The sequence below is a fragment of the Euprymna scolopes genome, chromosome 14, assembly GCF_053919585.1.
Source record: "Euprymna scolopes isolate OS-2025 chromosome 14, ASM5391958v1, whole genome shotgun sequence".
NCBI classification, from domain to species: domain Eukaryota; kingdom Metazoa; phylum Mollusca; class Cephalopoda; order Sepiida; family Sepiolidae; genus Euprymna; species Euprymna scolopes.
In genome coordinates, this window is record NC_136495.1 from 159,440,810 (window position 1) to 159,462,472 (window position 21,663).

At 42.0% G+C, this 21,663-nt stretch overlaps 1 protein-coding gene across 1 annotated transcript; it reads left to right on the forward strand.

Annotated features, from left to right (window-relative positions):
• The first annotated feature begins 20,819 nt into the window (after nucleotides 1-20,819).
• LOC145292821 (uncharacterized) lies at nucleotides 20,820-21,176 on the forward strand. Its single transcript, XM_080138864.1, has one exon. The coding sequence runs from the start codon at nucleotides 20,820-20,822 to the stop codon at nucleotides 21,174-21,176; it is 357 nt and encodes a 118-aa protein (XP_079994990.1).
• Nucleotides 21,177-21,663: the final 487 nt, after the last annotated feature.

Here is a 21,663-nt window from a genome sequence, read left to right on the forward strand (position 1 = left end):
CGAGCACTTGCCATGGAAATAACGATAAAACAAAGACAGGCTCGCAACGTCCCTTCTGTGGGAGAGAGGCGACATGGAAGAGAAAAAGGCATCCCCCACTAAACCACGAAGTCTATTTTGTACTCTGTAAAGGCAGGATAGACTGTTTTTAGCAGCTCCTGTCCAGATGTGGCAGCAGTACTCCACCCTTGAACGTACTCGGCTTTTATACAGATAGAGAATTGCATCAGTAGTGAGATATCTTCTGGAGCGGTAGAAGGATTCCACTATTTTCCCAGCGTCCCTGGCAACAGCTTTGATGTACATGTTTCATTTCAGATCAAGAGTAAAGGTCAAACCCAGAAGCTTGTCAAAACATGGAGCTTCCCCAAGACGAGAGCCATCCATTTCAATTGATGCCAGATGGGGATCAGAGCATTGATGATGTAAAGATAGAAGCTTGGTTTTGGATGCATTAAAAGTAACCAGCCACCTCTTCCCCCATTGTACCACACGCTCAAGATCAGAGGAGAGAGAATTAGAGAGGACTTTGTCATTTACGGCCTTTGATGTGTTGCCATAGATGGTCATGTCATCAGCATAGATGTCAACGAATGATTTTAGTATGTGTTTTGGGAGATCATTGATGTAGATCAGGAAGAGAGTTGAGCCCAGGGTGGATCCCTGAGGGACTCCAGCATTAATACTGTGGGCCTCTGATTTCTGCTCATCAACCACTACTCTTATGAACCTATCAGAGAGAAATGATTTAATGATTGAGAAAACATTTCCAGTAATACCGTAGCTGGAATTTTTGTGAAGTAGGCCCTTATGCCATACCTTATCGAAGGCCTTCCATATGTCAAGAGAAAGGAAACCTTTGTCAAGAGATTCCCAAATCCTATGAAATATAACCGTTAGCACATCTGTTGTAGATCTTGCAGAGCGGAAACCATATTCCATGTCACTAAGAAGGTTGTTTCTGTTGAGGTGGTTGACTACTTCTTTATTTAATATGGATTCCAACAACTTACTTATGACACACAGGAGACTTGTTCGTCTGTACTGAGAAGGAGATGACTTTTCACCTGAATTCTTAAATACAGGGCATACTGATGAGGTTTTCCAGGGTGTTGGAACGCACTTTTCTTTAAGGCACCGCTTAAACAGTTTTGTAAGTATGGGGCAAGTTCTGGTTGGAGCTTTTTCAGCACTATAACTAGAATGCCATTAGGGACAGTTGCTTTATTGGAATCAAGGTTCTTGATTAGCTTGGCGACATCACGCATAGATATTTGTATGTTGCATAGCGTGTTGTCTGTTATAGGAGGAAATCCGGGGAGTTGATGGCCATTGTCGCATAGGGTAGAATTAGCTGCAAATTCTTGGAAAATAGTCTGGCCTTGTCTGATGCTAACGAGATGACTTCAGGTCCATTGATGATAGTTGGGATAGAACGCACGCTTCTGTTCAAGATCCTGTTTGCTATTTGCCAGAACTGGTGGGAACCAAGCCGCTGCTCAGCTACTTTGGATTTAACAGACTGAGCATATAGCTCTATTGCATTTTTTATTACTCTTTTACAGGTCTAGTTTGCTGAAAACTGTACACCCATTTAAGTCTGCTATTAAGTCTTTTACGGTTGGCATTGGATGTTTTATCCGTTGAATGGTTTCATTTGCCTTTATCATTTCGACGCAAATTCGTACGCTACCATTTTTCTTGGGAACTACCACAACTGGGCTAACTCAAGGGGTAGATCCAGTGACTTCTTCAATCATATCCATTTCTCTGAGACGTTTGAGTTCCGTCTCCACATCTTTTCTCACATGGAAAGGTATCCTGCGGTGTCGCTGAGTTACAGGGGAAACCGAGGAGTCAATGTGGAGATTTATGGTAACTCCAGAAATTTTTCCCATCTTTCCATCAAACAGTGTGGGGAACTCGTCTTGAATTAGGACCGTCACATGGAACGTGAAGTCAAACGTTATGATTCCCAGTGCTTCAGCAGAATGACCACTCCAGAGGTTCTGCAGTCCAACTAAAGGATTGTCACTGTCGACCACAAATATCTTAGCCCTACAGGATTTATCACGAAATTCTATGCTCGCATTAATAAATCCTCAGATGGGTATGGCATGTTTAGATCTATACGTAAATATCCGGGCTGTTGTTTTGTTTATACATGGTTTGTGTTGTAAACCATCATATGTGTGTCCAGCAATTATATTGACACTGTTACCCGTGTCTACCACAAACATTACAGGGAAATTATTGACAAGGGCGGTAACTTTTGATGTCTTAATTGACGGTGTAAATTTCACCGAGTACACAGACTCGTCACTAGACGTAGAGGAGGATACCGGGGGAGGATAGGTGAAACGAATTGCCCTTGCCGGCTTTGCTTTTGTTGCGGACCAGGATATTAATACCAAAAACTCGCTACAAAAAAAAATAATGAAACGAATTGAATGAAGGAAACAAAGAACTCAAATGCTGGAATGAAATAAACATGTCGTTTATTTTCTGTTGAGAAATGAAAGTCTTGGGTATACACGTGTTCATTCGGCTGTTGACGACTACACGCGTGGAAGGAAAGGGGAATGCAATAGAGAAACGCAAAGTGGCAAGCCGGCCTGTAAAAAGAGAGGGTTAAGCTCAGTAGAGAGTCGCGCACATGTCTGTTTTGATGGACCAAAGCCGAAGGGGAGATAGAGTGAGAAAGTTAATCCAGTTCATAGAGAGAGAAAGCGTATAAAGTGTGCATGCGCTTATCCCACATTACAGTTGCAGGGAAAGTGACGTTAGGGCGCACGGACGGTTCGTCGACTCAACAGGTCGAACGCTGGTCCGGACGAAAAAGTGAAGGTAACAGGTTTTGTTGACTTTTATACTGGGGTCAGTTTTCTGACTGCGCATGTCTGGTTTTCACTTTAAAGGAAGTGACATCACAGCTCGGGTGTGTGTGTATGCGCATGAATGTGAGTGTGTGTATGAGGATGTGTATATGCGTGCGCGTGTGTGTGCGTATGTGCTTAAGTACGTGTGGGTGTGTATATGTGAAGAAAAGCATGTTTGAACAAGACTCCCCCTCCTGGGGAGAAATATATATATACAAGAGAAGCGTATTTCGGTTTTGTTTTTTATGTATATATTTTTTTTTAATAAGTTATATATTGTTTGAAATGTTTTGGCCAATGAACTTTTCGACCAATGAACTTTTGTTGTTGTTTGTGGTGTGTTGTTTTTTGTAATTTCTTTGCCCGTTTCTGAGTGTGTATGTTCTTGTATTGGAGTAGGAGAAATGTGTAATTGTTCGTCTATGAATGCAGGTTTAAGTCTGTCTATTGCAATAGTGTCTTTTTTTTCTCTTTTTAATATGGTAAAATACTTTTTACTCCTGTCGAGAACTAAATAAGGTCCGGAATATTTTGGACATAGTGTTTTATTTTACTGCGTCGTTCCTGATAAAAACGTATTTACATGTGTAAATATCGCTTGGAATGAAAATGTTTCTGTCTGGTTTTTTGGTTGGAGTAAATTTTAATTGTGACACTTTGTGTTTTAAGTCCGTCACAAAAGTTATCATTGGGAAAATGTCTGTATTGTTTTCGCAGAATTTTCCTGGTAAAATCAGTGTTGATCCGAAAACTAATTCTGCAAGTTTGCTCTGCAAATCTTCCTTCCTAGTGTTGCGAATTGCTAGGAGAATGAGTGGCAAGTTGTCTGGTCAGTCCGATTTGTTTTCGTTCATAGCCGAAGATGTTTTTAATTGTCTATGCAATCGCTCCACCATACCGTTTGCGCAAGGATGATAGGCAGTAGTCTTAATGTGCTTTGTTCCCAACAAATGGTTGAATTCAGTGAAAAGAGTTGATTGGAACTGTGAGCCCCTGTCCGTTGTGATTACGGAGGGCACTCCGAAAATCGCTTTGGCTATTGTTGCGGCTGATATGTCTTTCACTGGTATTGCTGTAGGCCATCTGCTGAATCTATCGACTATAGTAAGGATGTGGGCATGTCCTTTTGAAGTGGGCAAGGGTCCAACCAAGTCGATATGAACATGAGTAAACCTAGCGTCTGGTACACTGAAAGTTCCTGAAGGTGATTTTGTGTGCCTGTGAATTTTGTTTTTTTGGCAAGGAATACAAGTTTTGGTCCAACTACGGATGTCCGTATACATATTTGGCCAAACAAAACGTTCCGCTATTAATTTCACGGTGGCACGTTTTCCTGGGCGGGATAAATTGTGGCAGTGTTGGAAAACTTGCCGTCTGAGGCTGGGTGAAATATAAGGGCGAGGGTGTTTTGTGAAACATCGCAAGAGAAATTTGTTGTTCCGAATGGTATCGGCATTTCTTTCAGATTCAGTGAAGTTTTGTCCATTATAGCTGGGAGCGTGGTATCGGTTAATTGCTCTTGTGCTATTAATTCCATACTTAGTGGAGTGGAATTTACAGAAGCACCCTGGGAGACCTCATCAGTTTGCCCTGTATTAAAGAATTCAGGTGATAAGTCATCTCCCTCTCAGTACAGACCAATAAGTCTCCTGTGTGTTATGAGTAAGTTGTTGGAATCCATATTAAATAGAGAAATAGTCAACCACCTCAGCAGTAATAACCTTCTTAGTGACACACAATATGGTTTCCGCTCTGCAAGATCTACCGCAGATGTGCTGACGGTTATATCTCACAGGATTAGTGAATCTCTTGACAAAGGCTTCCTTTCTAGGGCAATTGCTCTTGACATATCAAAGGCCTTCGACAAGGTATGGCATAAGGGTCTACTTCACAAGATTTCCAGCTACGGTATAACTGGAAATGTTTTCTCAGTCATTAAATCATTTTTCTCCGATAGGCTCATAAGAGTAGTAGTAGATGGACAAAAATCGGAGGCCTGCAATATAAATGCTGGAGTCCCTCAGGGGTCAATCTTGGGCCCAACTCTCTTCCTGATCTACATCAATGACCTCCCTAAACACATACTTAAATCATTCGTTGACATCTATGCTGATGACATGACCATCTACGGCAACACATCAAAGGTTGTAAATGACAAAGTTCTCTCTGATTCTCTCTCCTCTGATCTCGAGCGCGTGGTTTAGTTGGGGAAGATGTGGCTGGTTACTTTTAATGCATCCAAAACCAAACTTCTATCCTTACATCATCAACGCTCTGATCCCCATCTGGCATCAATTGTGATGGATGGCTCTCCTCTGGGTGAGGCCCCGTGTTTTGACAAGCTTCTGGGTTTGACCTTTACTCCTGATCTGAAATGGAACACGTACATCAAGTCTGTTGCCAAGGTCGCTGGAAAGATGGTGGGATACTTCTACCGCTCCAGAAGATATCTCACTACTGATGCAAGTCTCTATCTATATAAAAGCCAAGTACGTCCAAGGATAGAATACTGTTGCCATATCTGGGCAGGAGCTGCTAAAAACAGCCTATCCTGCCTTTACAGAGTACAAAATAGACTTCGTGGCTTAGTGGGGGATGCCCTTTTCTCTACCCTGCAACCTCTCTCCCACAGAAGAGACGTTGCGAGCCTATCCTTGTTTTATCGTTATTTCCATGGCAGGTGCTCGTCTGAACTCCAATCTCTCGTCCCCCCTCGCCAATCTTTCACGAAAAACACCCGTCTAGCTGAATCCATTGTCAAAAATTTCCCCCACTCTATATCTGTACCTAAATCAAAACGCGGATTCCATGAACAAAGCTTCTTTCTTAGAACTGCACGCCTGTGGAACTCTGTTCCGTCTGCCTGCTTCCTACTGGACTACAACTTGGATTTCTTCAAGTCCAATGTTAACAAATTCCTAATGAACCGCCCCCTTAAGTAAACACTTCATCAAATCTCCACACTAACGTAATGTACTTGCAATAACCCTTATCCCTGAGTGGCTTCCGGGCCTTGATAAGTGGTGATCACTGTGTAAAAAAAAAAGCAATTGTTGCGCGAGATAAAGCGCCAGCTAGAACGTTTTCTTGTCCTTTTACGTACCGTATATCGGTAGAATATTGGGCTATAAAGTCCAGATGTCGAATTTCTCGTGGACCATATTCGTCGACATGTGTGTGTAGAGCAAATGTTAGAGGTTTATGATCCGTATAAATGGAAATTTTTCTGCCTTCGAGAAGATGTTTGAAGTGCTTAATTGCAAGATAAATTGCAAGTAACTTTCTCGAGAAAGTGCTATATTTAGTCTGCGCTTTGTTTAACTTGGCAGAGAAGAATGAAATAGGAGTCATTTTGTTGTCAGAAATTTAGTGAATGACAGCTCCTACTGCTATTTCCGATGCGTCCGTCGTAAGCGTAAGCTCCGTTGTATCGCTATCTTGGATATAAGTGAGTTTGGTGAAGTTTGCCAAAGCAGTTTTCGATTGTTCGAAGGCCTGTAGTGCAGGTCCTTCCAAAACTAACTGTTGGTTTTTGGTTCGGTTTTTTAACAAGTCCGTTAAAGGTGCGAGTAACGTGGAATGGTTAGGCAAAAAACGTCGGTAATAGTTAATTATGACTACAAAACGGCGTACTTGTCTGACAGATGTCGGTAGAGGGAAATTCGAAATAGCACTTACTTTTGCAGGCAAAGGGGAGATTCCATCCTTGTGAATTAAATGACCGAGAAATTGAACTTCCTGGTGGCCAAAAACACATTTATGGGTGTGAAGTAATTTTATTATCCACTTTGTCCCGTGGAAGTTAATTCTTCTTAAACAATTAATCGTTACTACTAACTCTGAAACTGAAGGAAAAAATTACAAACAAAAAGAGAAAAAATAGGAGAAACAGAATTTATTAACAAGGATATCTAAAGGAAAGGTTTGTGACCTCTATGGGCTGCCAAAAATGTCCATCTGGCTTACAAGAGTCTTGTAGTAGTAACCAAAACGGGGGAGAGAGAGTGAAGGGAAATAGAAGGAAAGAGAGATAGAGAAGGAGGAAGAAGGGGGGAAAAAAGGAGGGGATCACTTACTGGAAGCTTCTGGGCGCCCTTTTACGAAAGGAACATTTAGAAAGTTCGTTTTCTTGTGGGTTTTATTTTTTGAGTTTGTGTTGGTTAAAAGTTCCTTTTTTCTTTCTTTTTCCTGGAAATTCGTTTTTCGTAGTCCTCAGCAAGGTCGAAATTTCTTAAGGCTGAATATTCTGGTGTTTTCGGGTATCTTCGAAAACTTCCCTGCGGCGAATTTTCTGTTCAAAACTTCTATTATCTTTCCTCAATAATAGTATCAGTTTTCAAGTGTCTTAGAAAACTTGGTTCTTCTGTTTAAAACGTCTATTATCTTTTCTCGATAATAGTATTAGTTTTCAAGTGTCTTAGAAAACTAGGTTCTTCTGTTCAAAACTTCTATTATCTTTTCTCGATAATAGTATTAGTTTTCAAGTGTCTTAGAAAACTGGGTTCTTCTTTTCAACTTCTATTATCTTTTCTCGATAATAGTATTAGTTTTCAAGTGTCTTAGAAAACTAGGTTCTTCTTTTCAACGAATTTAATGTCTCGTCAAGACAGAGTTGTACAACGCCTTAGTAAATTCCAGGCGTCCCTTTTTATCCGAGACCGACAGTTCGACCGTTCTGGTCCCCTCGAAGCCTTGTTCACAACTGACTATTTTAACTCAAAATATCACACACGTGCCTCAATTTAGCGCGAAAACGTCGCATCCAATCAACGGGCATAAGGGAGTCAGGTGACATAAAAAAAGGGGGAAGCCAGGGAAGGGGGTAGGAAAGGGGTTAAGAAGAAAGGAAGGAAGAACCGAAACAGGAGAAAGAAAAGGGAAAGAAAGATGGTGAAAGATAATTTCCACAGGTGTTTAGTTAAAGACCGAAATGTGACAGTCTTTTAAAAGTTTGTTCCAGGTGTAGCCGGTGTTCTTCGAGTTTTCTGCTGGCGATTAAAACGTCGTCCACATAAGCGAATATGAACGGCAGACCTCTGAAAACTTCGTCAATCAAACGCTGGAAAGTTTGACAGGCGTTTCTCAACCCGAAAGGCATCCTTAGGAACTCATAAAGGCCAAATGTTGTGGTCAGTGCGGTTTTATGAATGTCTTTTTCCGCGACTGGAATTTGAAAATATGCCTTAACGAGGTCCAGTTTGGAGAAAATTGTGGCGCCTTGGAGTCCATTGGCGAAGTTATGGATGGAACAGTTTTCGCGTTTAAGCGTCTAAAATCTCTGCACGGGCGCCATGTGATGTTGTCAGCTTTCTGTACCATGTGGAGTGGTAATGACCAAGCATTTTTCGAGGGCCGTATTATTCCCATGTGGAGTAGGTTTTGAAACTCGGATTTTGCCAATTTGTATTTATCCGGTTTCAAGCGCCTGGGGGTTGAATAGACGGGCGGTCCGGTTGTCTTAATATAGTGCTTAGCGCTGTGTTTGATGGGGTCCGTGTTTTTAAACGGCTGGGAATGTTGAGGAAATTTTTGGAGTAACCGGCGGACGTGTAAATCTTCGGATAAGGCAGTGCTGATTCCGGTGGTTAAAAATTTCGAGGTAGTTCCTCTCACCGAAATCTTCGTTTCGTTGTCTGTCAATGTATGATGAGTCATGTAGACAGACAGGTTGAAATAGGCTAAAAAGGCCGCCCCCAAAATTGGAGTGGTCACGCTGGCTATGGTGAAATTCCATAAAAAATTCCTCAGCATTCCAAGGTTTTAATTTAAAGTTTTTTCGCCAAAAGTGGGTATTTTTGTACCGTTGGCAGCTTGTAAGTTGAAAAATTGGGTCCCTGTTGGATGGCCATACGGTGTCGGTATGATGATGATTTCCGCTCCGGTGTCTATTAAAAAGTTACATCCGTGAATTTTGTCTCGGATATAAAATAGACGACCTTTTTTGTGTGCTCCAGCTACAGTCGTCGTCGTAACTGGCTGAAAGGTTCGTTTTCCTGTGCTGGTTTTTTGAACGCGCAGGGTGTAGTGCATCTTCTCGCGTCGACTCATCTTGTCTATGTCGTGACGTGGACCGGTTCCTGCTTGAACTTCTTCGCCTGTGTTTTCGCCGCGTGTTATTGCTGTTTATGGGATAATGTTGACGCGTTTGAAATACGTCGGCTAGCTGCTTCGAAAGCTTTTCAACGGCAGATTTTAATTCTGCTAATTCCTCGTCTCGGTTTTGGTTAGGTTGCTGTTGGTGGGCGTATACTTGTCGTCTCCGGGAACTTTCGTGAATTCTGTCGGCTATGTTGGCGAGCTTTTCTGTTGCCGTCTCCTCCGGCATCGGTGCAAGGATTTGTTTGGTAGTTATGGGTAATTTACCCAACCATAGACTCTTCATAATGCTGTCCGACATTTTGTTGTCTCCCAGCAAGGCTTTCATGTGGCGAAGTAGTTGAGAAGGCGTACGGTCTCCTAACTCAACTCGTGTGAACAAGTTACGAAGAATGGCTTCGTTAGAAACACCGGTTCGTTGCAGGATTGCTTGCTTCAGCATGTCGTACAGTCTTTCCTCCGGTACATTTTAGAGAAAATCCGTGACTTCCTCTACCACCTCGAACGGCAGTTTTTCCACTAGATAACAGTAACGTGCTTGTTGTGACGTTACCCATTTAGCGTCAAATATGGCTTGTAATTGGATGAACCATATTTTTGTATTTGTCGGGTTGAAGGGTGGAATATTTAATGCCATGGTTTTGTTGTAGGAGTCCGTCTGTTGAAGTTCCATTTTGTTTTGTAATTTTTATATTTCAGTTTCGTGTGCGCGGTTTGAAATTGTTCTTCCTCGTGGTCGACAAGTTTGCTTGTTTGTTAGAGGAAAATTATTTTTTGTGCGTGCCGTGAATTTGTGTGGAAGGGTTTAGCTTACACCGTGTGTTTCGTTCACTTTAATTCATTTCATTTTTAAAATAAATCAGTCACCATTTCATGCTGCAGACCAGGATATAAATGCCCTAAACTCGCTACAAGAAAAAAATAATGAAACGATTTGAATGAAGGAAACAAAGAACTCAAATGCTGGAATAAAATAAACATGTTTATTTTCTGTTGGGAAATGAAAGTCTTGGGTGTACACTTGTTCATTCAGCCGTTGACGACTACGCGCGTGGAAGGAAAAGGGAATGCAATAGAGAAACGCGAAGTGGCAAGCCGGCCTGTAGAAAGACAGGGTTAAGCTCAGTAGAGCGTCGCGCACATGTCTGTTTTGATGGACCAGAGCTGAAGGGGAGATAGAGTGAGAAAGTCAATCCAGTTCATGGAAAGAGAAAGCGTATAAAGTGTGCGTGCGCTTATCCCACATTACAGTAGCAGGGAAAGTGACGTTAGGGTGCGCGGTCGGTTTGTCGACTCAACAGGTCGAACGCTGGTCCAGATGAAAAAGGGAAATTAACAGGTTTTGTTGACTTTTATACTGGGGTCAGTTTTCTGACTGCTTATGTCTGGCTTTCACTTTAAAGAAAGTGACGTCACAGCTCGGGTGTGTGTGTATGCGCATGAATGTGAGTGTGTGTATGAGGATGTGTATATGCGTGCGTGTGTGTGTGCGTATGTGCGTGCGTACGTGTGGGTGGGGTGTGTATATGTGAAGAAAAGCATGTTCGAACACTTTGCATGTGGTTTTTCTTGTGGCAATTCTTGCATTCTTTTCCTCGGCCTGGACAAGTCGAGTGTATAGAAGAGTATCCAAAATAGTGACACGTTTCCTGTTCGCCAATTTTTTTTGTCCCCCATATGGTCGATTCTTCGAGGTGTCATGACGACTGTTTTGCCCTGCGTGTTCACAACAACTGTCTTTACTGCCGTTGGTGTTGAAATTTTCGCTATTTCCACGTGTGAGACAGGTGCAGTTCTCGTTGCTGTAAAGAGCGTGTAGTTTATTACGCTCCATGTGTGCAGCATGCATATACGCTAGTTTGATTGCCCTAGCTTCATCCAGGACTTGCTTTAGCGTAGAGTTGTCCCTTCTGACTTTAGAGGATGTGCACCCCTGCAAAATTTTGGCTAGGTTCTCTCTGTCTTTATCTTCGAAATCGCACGTGGAGGTTAGAGCCCGTAGTCGTGCATGATACGAGTCTAAGCTTTTGCCGTCGTCCAAAATGTTGCGCCTATGCCCTTTTGTTGGTCTGTGAAGTCGTGGAAAATATCGAAAACTTCGTCTCCTGCATAGTGCAGAAGTGTCGCTTTCTTTTTTTTTTATCGCTCTTCTAATCCCAAAATTTAAACAAAATATATTTTCTGTACAAGCTGCCACAAAACAAGGTGCAAATATAAACTTTAGCCCCAATAAATCAAAACTGGTATAACCGAATGGAACTGTATTCGACATTAAAAAAGATGGGAGACTATATATTATTTAAATAACGTAGTCCCATCGAAAACCGCCTGCCATGATCTACAGACATGGCATAAAATTCTTGGACATTGCAATATTCCTGATATTAAAAAGTTGCCGACTGTAGTTGATGGATGAAAATACAAACATAAAAAACTTCAACTGCAACGTCTGTACGCAAGGGAAAATGACAAACTATGAAAGCAAGATACCCGACAAGAAGGCCAAAAAATCTTATCAATGGTGCATTGTGACTTGAATGGTCTCGTGGAACCGATGGCGGAGAACATTATAGATATGTGTTGAATTTCGAAGATGACCATCCAGGTTTAAAAATGGTTTACTTTTTAAAGAACAGATCTGATACCCTGCTAGTAACTAAAAAAATATCTAGCCGACATGATTCCCTACGGTGAAGTCAAGTGTATTCGCTCTGACAACGGTACGGAATTCACCAATAAAAACTTTGAACTTTTATTAATTAACCATCATATCAGGCATGAAACATCAGCTCCTAGATCGCCACACCAAAACGGGACTGCTGAAAGAGCATGGCGGACACATTTTGAAATGGCAAGATGCCTACTCATTGAATCAAAACTCCCCCAAAACCTCTGGACGTACGCACTTATGGCGGCAGCCTATATACGCAACAGGTGTTTTAACAAAACACTATCTAAAACTCCATATGAATCTTTCTGTGGTAAAAAAAAACAAACAAATTTAAGCAGAATGCATATATTTGGTGTTGAAAATGAGTGGAAGTCATTTAATAAAAATGTGGGGACACATACCTCATCACCGGAGCCTGCGACATCCAGAAAGGTTTTAAAAAATTACTATGAACACATTTTGTTTGACGAAATACTAAGACGCACACAATGTGTGTGTATTTTATTTACAACATGGAGAACTGAAGAGTTACAATAAAAGGGGAGAGAATCCCCACAGTAAAAGGGTTTTGGAAAGGGGCAGATAACGCTATAGCAATTGAATATATATCAACACTCCTCCTCAATTGCTGACAGTCTGCATTATAGTTTATGGAGTCCCAAAAGTTCCCTGAGCCTTACAAACTGTGTGCTTCCAAGTCCTTTAGTTAGCAGGTCGGCTACCATCTCTTTACTTGGACAGTATCCGAGCTTAACAGTTTCCCGCTCGACCAGTTCTCGAACATAGTGGAACTTTATGTCCACATGTTTGGCCCTTCCATGATACTGTGGACTCCTTGCCATACATATGGTTGACTGGTTGTCCTCATATATAAGGGTTGGTGTTACTGGAACTTTGAAGATTCTGCATTCAAACAGCCTCCTGTGCTGTACTTGCCAATGCCATGTACTCAGCTTCGGCTGTTGATAGAGCAACACAGGTTTGTCTTTTGCTTCTCCAGCTGACTGCCGCACCACTCAGCTTAAAAACATATCCAGATGTTGATCTGCAATCATCCAAATTACCAGCCCAGTCAGCATCGGAGTACCCCAGGAGATTGGTGGCTTTCTTCTTGTCATAAAGTAAACCATATCCTTGTGTACCGTTTAAGTATCGGAGGATATGTTTCACAGCCTTCCAGTGTTCCATTGTAGGTTGAGAGCAGAATCTCGAAACATTTCCAATGGCATGAGCAATATCCGGTCGTGTCCTTGTCGACAGGTACAATAGGCTCCCAACTGCAGACTGATACAACTCTTTGTTGACCAGTTTACTTGTTTCCGTTGCCTTCGTCAATTTTGTTCCGGGATCAATTGGAGTAGACACAGGTTTGGAATTCTCCATCTGGAACTTTCTCAAGACATCTGCTGTGTATGTAGGCTGTCCAATCCATATTTTTCCTGCTTCGGGATAAATAATCTTCACACCCAAAAAATGGTGTAGTTTTCCCAAATCTTTTATTTTGAAAATCTTTGATATCGCTTTCATGAAATCTTCAATAAGACTTGTGGATTTACATGCCACAATAATGTCATCAACATAAACAGCTGTTATGAAAATGTCTCCTCCTGAAGATTTTATGTAGATGCAAGGATCACTTTCCAACTGTTTGAAGTCCATCTTCTTCAGCTGATCATGCAGTGCATCATTCCAACATCTTGGGGACTGCTTCAAGCCATAAATACTTCGCTTCAATTTACAGACAAGATGTTCCTTGCCTTTAACTTTGAAACCCTCTGGCTGCCTCATGTAGATTTCCTCCTTCAGCTCTCCATTCAGAAAAGCAGTGGCTATTTCCAATTGATGCAGCTTCAGATCATGCTGTGCTGCTAATGCAACAACTGTTCGCACCGATTCAAATCTCACAACTGGGCAGAAAGCCTCGTCATAATCGATTCCTTGCTTCTGAAGAAAACCTTGAGCTACAAGTCGAGCTTTATAGTGTTCCATATTACCATCAGCATCGTATTTTCGCTTGAACATCCACTTGCTACCAATTGTTTTTCGTCCACTGAGCAATCCCGTCAGGTCCCATACTGTATTAGAATGTAAGGAAGAAATTTCGTTATTTATTGCCTTCAACCATTCATTCTTTTCAGGACCAGAAAGTGCTTCCTTCATGGTCAATGGGTCATTTTAAGTTATGAGCCATGTAAACCCATTCGCCATACGGATCTGGGGTTTTCTTTAGCCTTGATGATCTTCGGGGTCCTGTTAGCTCTTGTGGGTTGTCTTCATCATCGGAGCTATCTTGGTGTCCAATTTCTACCAGAGATGGATTTACAATTTCTTCTTTCTCCTGTTCAGCTATTGAACCTGATTCATTGAAGATGACTTCTCTGCTATGGAACACTCTGGATTTTCTGGTATCAAAGAGTCGATACCCTTTTATACCAATCCCGTAACCAAGGAATTTGCACTTCTTTGCTTTTGAGTCCATTTTGAATCTTTCATCCTTCGGTACATGGACAAAAGCATCATATCCAAAAATGCGTAGGTGTTTCACATTAGGCTTACGTCCCTTCAGCACTTCATATGGTGTCATACCTTCTACTGCATTTGTTGGGCTCCGATTTCTAATATACGAAGCCGTTGTTCGGTTCATCCTCTCTGCAACACCATTTTGTTCTGACGTTTTTGGAACAGTATACTCGTGCTTAATCCCCTCCTTCTTCAGATAGTTTTCAAATTCTTTTGAAGTATACTCTCCTCCATTGTCGGTTCGTAAAATCTTTATATTTTTACCAGTGAACTTTCCACCATAGTTTTCCATTCACTGAATTTTTGGGGGACATCTCGTTTGTTTTTGAGCACATATATCCACACAAATCTGGATTTGTCATCAATGAACGTGACAAAATATTCGGCACCACCAAGCGATGTTGCCTTTATCCTTCCACAAACATCGCTATGCACAATTTCAAGAAGCTGAGTTGCTCGCTTTCCTCCAGATTTTGGAAACGATGAACGATGATGTTTTCCATCCAAGCAAGGCTCACAAAACTTAATTTCCTTGTTTATATTATAGTCAATGCTAGTAACTAGTTGGTCCTTTACTAGTTTTTGCAAGTTCTTTTCTCCAAGGTGGCCAAAGCGTCTATGCCAAATCTCCTCCTTTGTGTTACCATCTAAACAGGAGTTTGCTGCATGGGTTGATTCATTTATATCAGAACAGTTTAAATAATAAAGGTTCCCAATTTTGGAACCTGTAGCCACCACCTTTTGCTTGTTATCTAAAAATTGACAATTTGAGTCACTGAAGATACAGGTTTTTCCAGATTTAGTGGCTCTGGACACACTCAAAAGATTGTAGGACAATTTAGGAACATATAAGGTCTCATACAACCTGCATTTCTGGTGTTTCCCGTCCGGTACACCCACTTTTAGTTCTATTGTTCCTGTTCCTATTGCCTCAACTGAGAATCCATCACCAAGGGTTATTTCCTCAGCTACATCCAATTTTCGAAAGTTAGAAAAATTTTTCAATATCACTACACATATGACATGTGGCTCCAGAGTCCACAATCCAGTCACTCCTTTTTCCATTAGACAATAATGCATGATGTGTAAAAAGTCCAATACACTCACCCTCACCAGAGTCGCTGGAGTTGTCCTGTATTTTCTTAGTAAAGAAAACTTTCTTTCTTGGAGAGTTCGACTTAACATTCTTTGTTTCAAGTAAACGGCAGTCACGTTTAATATGTCCATTTTTTCCACAGTGAAAACATTTAGGTCCCCGTTTGTTGACATGATGTTTTGATGTCATGGCTTTCAATTCCGTACTGTTAATTTCCCTCTCTTTAATTTTGCTTTCTTCATGCAACAAGCGTTCAGTCACTAACACCCATTTAGGAACGTCCTGACTTGCTTCAAGTGCTGTTACCAACATATTATAATCGTCTGGGAGAGTAGCCAGAAGGGGAACAACTCTATCCTCCTCGTCAATGGAATCGCCAATGACAGCCAATTCGTCAAATAATTCCATCATAGTCTTTATGTGTTCATGGACAGAGTCGCCATCTTTTAATCTAAGGGAGTATCATTTTCTTCTCAGCGCTAGTTTATTTGCCCATGTTTTCTTTTGAAATTGGTCTGCCAATTTCTTCCACACAACTGCAGGGTCGTCAGGGTCTCCAATTAAATGCAGTAGTGAGGTTTCTACTGAGAGCACAATAGTCGCTAAAGCCCGGTCTCTTCTCGATAAATATTTCACGTGGGATGCTGGCTCATTTCGTTTGTCTGGAACAATTTCTGTTTCATTAACTATATTCCATAGTCCATCCTTAATTAATGCCATTTTGCATTGGACCTTCCAGGTATTATAGTTTGAACCATTTAGTGGAACCAAGTTGCTTAGTTTTGTTTCCATTGTTATTTAACTTAAAAGAAAAAAAACAATACAAAACTTCGACGACAAGAAAAAAAAAATCCAAGATGGCGAAAAATTACCACACGTGTTTGCTTCACTATTATTTTCAAGACGTTATCACGTAGACTGGGCCCATAACCAATGTTGAAAATGAGTGGAAGTCATTTAATAAAAATGTGGGGACACATCACCGGAGCCTGCGACATCCAGAAAGGTTTTAAAAATTACTATGAACACATTTTGTTTGACGAAATACTAAGACGCACACAATGTGTGTGTATTTTATTTACAACATGGAAAACTGAAGAGTTACAATAAAAGGGGAGAGAATCCCCACAGTAAAAGGGTTTTGGAAAGGGGCAGATAACCCTATAGCAATTGAATATATATCAGCATTCTGGTGAAGATGCTGGGGATTTACCCGCGATGACCGGTGGTGTTCTGGTGAAGATGCTGGTGATTGTCCCGCGATGACCAGTGGTGTTCAGATGAAGATGCTAATGATTGATCCATGATGACCGGTGGTGTTCTGGTGAAAATGCTGGGGATTGACCCATAATGACCGGTGATGTTCTGTAAAGATGCTGAGGATTGACCCGCGATAACCGGTGGTGTTCTAGTAAAGATGCTGGGGATTGACCCGCGATGACCGGTATTGTTCTGGTGAAGATGCTGAGGATGGACCCGCCATAACCAGTGGTGTTCTAGTGAAGATGCTGGGCATTGACCCGTGATGACTGGTAGTGTTCTGGTGAAGATGTTGGGGATTGATCCGCGATAACCAGTTGTGTTCTGGTGAAGATGCTTGGGACTGACGCGAGATGACCGGTTGTGTTCTGGTGAAGATGCTGGTGATGGACCCGCAATGACTGGTGGTGTTCTGGTGAAGATGCTGGAGATTGTCTCGCGATGACCGGTGGTGTTCTGGTGAAGATTTTGGGGATTGACCTGCGTTGACCGGTGGTGTTCTGGTGAAGATGCTGGGGATAGACACGTAATGACCAGTGGTGTTCTGGTGAAGATGCTGGGGATTGATCCGTGATGACTAGTTGTGTTCTGGTGAAGATGCTGTTGATTGACCTGCGATGACCAATGGTATTCTTGTGAAGATGCTTGGGATTGACCCGTGATGACTGGTGGTGTTGTAGTGAAGATGCTGGGGATTGACCCGTGATGACTGGTGGTGTTGTGGTGAAGATGCTGGGGATTGACCCACGATGACCGGTGGTGTTCTGGTGAAGATGCTGGGGATTGACCCGCGATGACCAGTGGTGTTCCATGTTGTTGATGGTGATGACAGTGAAGTATTTGCTGTGTTGTTGATGACGTCGATGGCGACGTATTCCAAGGAACATAAGACTCTTAGTAATCTAAGTAAAATTCTGTTAATTTTGCAGTTTGCTCAAAATGTTAGCTACATGACCGTTAATCCTAAGGAGATCCATGGGTGTTTTTTTGGCGCTACTTGAATGTCATTGGCGTTCGATTCGTAGGAAATCGAGTTGTTTAATTTTCGATTTTTGAGTGATTATTCGCAAAAATAGTCGGTAAGTTTGAGATATCAGTGTCATTATTTCTTTTAAAAAATCCATGGATACGCGTGGTTGATTTATCGACGTTGTTTACAGGATTTGTCAGGTGCCAATTAATGGCTTTCATTCGCCTCGTGATCCCTGCTAATCTCTGCAATCTGTTATTATTATGATCGTTATTATTGATATCGAGTTGCTGTCGCAAGTGATTCTTGCCAAAACTTTTTTTTTCTGCCTCTTTGCATTGATTAACTTTCAAAACAAAACACTTCTGCCTCACAGGGATGTCCGCCAAAGAGAATATGACTGCTGCAACTAATACCATTTCAATGATATGTCCGGCTTACACATAAGGCCACCAGAACGACTCATATTTAGTCGGAATAGGGCAGACACCAGGGAAATATTTCATAAACGATGGTCCAACTACTCGTTATTGACTAGTGTGGACCATAACCACAAGAAATTCAGGTTGCCCTTCTGGAGAACTGCTTGGGCGATGACGCCATGAAAATATAGCAGGGCATACAGTGTGACACCCCGGAGACGGAGCGCACTGTAGAGGACATACTACAAGCACTGGAGGAGTATTCCGTCGGAATTCTCAACGAAACCTATGAGAGATTTGCGTTCCGTCAGAGGAAACAGGGTGAGGGAGAAGCTTTTGACAAGTTCTACAACGATTTAAGAGTACTGTCGAAGACGTGTAATTTTTGTACCCGATGCAGTGACTCACTTCTGCGGGACCAGATTGTAGAAGGTGTCCGTGACCAATTAACCAAACAGGAGCTACTGAAGATACAGTACCTTATCCTACAGAAGAGTGTTGACATATGCAGAACGGCTAAAATGGCCTCAACCCACAGTCAAGGAATGGGACTGGATACAGCCCAGGTGATGAGGGTACATGAAACCAATCAAATGAAGGAACCCGTCTCCAAAAGAGAATGCCTATTCTGCGGCTACACACACGTGCCAAAGTGCAACAGATGCCCAGCCCATGGCAAATTGTGCCATGCATGCAATGAGAAGGGACATTTCGAATCCAAGTGTCCCAACAAAGACAGAATGACGCAAAAACAGAGACAGAGCACACGGATGTATGGAAGCAAGAAACGTATTGCACCCCTACCACGGGTAAACCAACTTGATACATCCTCAACAGAAGAGGATGAAGAATACACCCACTGGGTGAATGCGATGGAACACCCCGAAAAACAAAACAGGAAAAAAAAGCCAAGTGCCTTATGCTTCTGAACAAAAAAGTTGTTTTCCAGACTGACACAGGGGCATCCATTAATACTCTCCCTGAAATGTTTGCAAAGAGGATGCAACCATACAAAGGGGTTTTGTCAATGTGGAATGGGTCTTTGATGAAGCCACTTGGTGTATGCTGAAGAAAGATAAGAAACCTCAAAACGCAGCAAACGTACTCAGTGGAATTTGTAGTGTTTAGGGATGGAGATGATTGCCAACAACTGCTTGGCCTGCGGGCGAGCGTACAAATGGGCCTTGTGGAGATAAAGCAGAAGAACTTCCACCATGTCGCAGCAGTCAACATAGAGGAAAGCTACAAGGAAGTGTTCGATGATCAACTGGGCAAGGTGCCGGTTGTCGCCTCTCTCCAGTTCAAGCCAGACGCAATACCAACTATATTGCCCAATCGGAGAGTACATATAGCTATACGATCTGAACTGAAGAAGGAGTTAAGTCGACTAACCACATAAGGAGTGATCAGACCAGTAGATAAACCCACTCCGTAGGTTAGCCAACTTATCATAATAAGAAAAAGAACGGGACATTCAGAATATACTTGGATCCTCATTAGCTCAACAAAGCACTTATGCGAGAGCACTACACAATACCAATTCTCGAGGACGTCCTTCATGGCATGAGAGATGCAAAAGTATTTACAAAAGTGGACCTCTCATCAGGATATTGGCACGTTGAGCTTGATGATGCATCCAGTGACTTGACCACCTTTCAAACATGGTTTGGCCGATATTGCTGGCGTCGGTTACGATTTGGCCTGAACTCCTCAACAGAGCTATTCCAAAGAAAGCTGAATGAACATGGAGTTGTTATCATTATAGATGACTTGGTAATCTATGGGAAAGACCAAGAAGAATATGACAGACGGCTCCACAAACTACTCCATAAATGCCAAACAATACGAGTTAAACTCAACCCAGAAAAACTGGAGACCGGACTAGACGCAATCACTTTCATGGGGCATCGCATCACTAAAGACGGCATTAGAGTCGACCCAGAAAAGTAAGGGCTATCTCTGACATGCCAGCACCAGGAAACATTGGGGCTCTCCGCAGATTCTTAGGTATGGCGAACTACATAGGGAAATTTATTCCAAATCTTGCAACCATGACAAAACCCCTCCAGAGCCTCACTAAAAAAATGTCCCGTGGTCATGGTGAGATTCCCAACAAGCATCTTTCGACACTATCAAAGAAGCAATCGTGAACATACCCATCCTTACATACTACGACCCCCACAAGAAGCTGATTCTCGAGAATGATGCATGTGAGTACGGGTTAGGAACAGCGCTAATACAGGTTGACAAACCAATTGCATTTGCAAGTAGATACTATCAGGTGCCGAACAAAGATATGCACAAATTTAGAAGGAGATGCTGGCAGTTGTATACGGCCTATAGAAATTTCATTATTATACACATGGAAGAGAAGTAGTAGTTTTGATTGACCACAAGCCGCTCGTCTCAATCAGCAAAAAGCCCTTATCAAAGGCACCAAAACGGCTATAGAACTTCCTGCTACGGGCTCAGCAATACAACTACACACTACGATATAAGCCAGGGAAAGATATCCCATTAGCAGATACGCTGTCATGAGCACCAACAAGCAAGCAAGCCAGAGTTGGAAGAAATAATGTCAGTGAATAATCTGACAACGCAGCCGATACAAGATCACAGGCTCGCAGAGATTCGCCAAAAGACAGTTGAGGACTCCAACATGAGAGCACTGGCAGAAGTAATCGCTAAGGGGTGGCCGCATAATAAGGAAAGCTTACCCAACTCTGTCAAACTGTTTTTTGATTAGAGAGATGAAATGACGGTACAAGATGGGCTAGTACTGCGAGGACAAAGAATAGTCATACCACATGCTATGCGGAGTGAGATGAAACAAAAAGCACATGCCGGCCACCCCGGCATAAATACATGTCTGCAAAGAGCGAGGGACCTCATATTTTGGCCAAGAATGTTTAAAGAGATTAGACAATACATCGAAGCCTGTGGCACCTGTGCAACCTATGCAGACCGCCAGCCAGCAGAAGCACAGATCATAGCACCAGTGCCGGAAAGACCTTGGCAACAAGTAGCAGCAGATCTCCTACCATGGGGAGGGAACAACTATCTGATCACAGTAGCCAGACATAGCAATTTCTTTGAAATCGACAAACTGTTTACGCCCACATCAGAAGCCATGATTGAATGCATGAAAGTTCATTTTGTACGCCATAGAATTCCAGAGGTACTGACATCTGACAATGGTCCTCAATTTTCGTCTTACGCATTCAGAAAATTTGCAAGAAATGGCTATTCATGCAGGAGATGATATCACCAGGCAACAGCCAAGCAGATGGTGCTGCCGAAGTGGCAGTAAAAATCGGCAAACGCATCTTCCGGAAATGCAAAGCGTCAGGAGAAGATCCGTTCCTGGGACTGTTGAACCTACGCAAGGCACCAACCGGGGGAAATAAAAACATAACAGAAGTTAAAACATAAAGGAATACTGCTTACTGATATTTGACCATCTGTCATTCTTCTTGGATGGTACGAATTCCATAAACAGGCTGCCACCGTGTTACGTTCATTAGTTTGTAGGTACGTGCAAAATGAATGCCGATGCTCAAAATGTTTAAACATTTTGAGCCCACCCTTTACTTAAAAATTCACCAAATATCAGGAAATTAACAAATTTTAATAAAATTTTCAGTATTTTTCAAATAATGATCACGAAATATAATGAACTCATTATTTTTATTTGACTCTTAGTAGAAATGTATCATTTTGTTTAAACAAAAAATACCTTTACTAAAGTT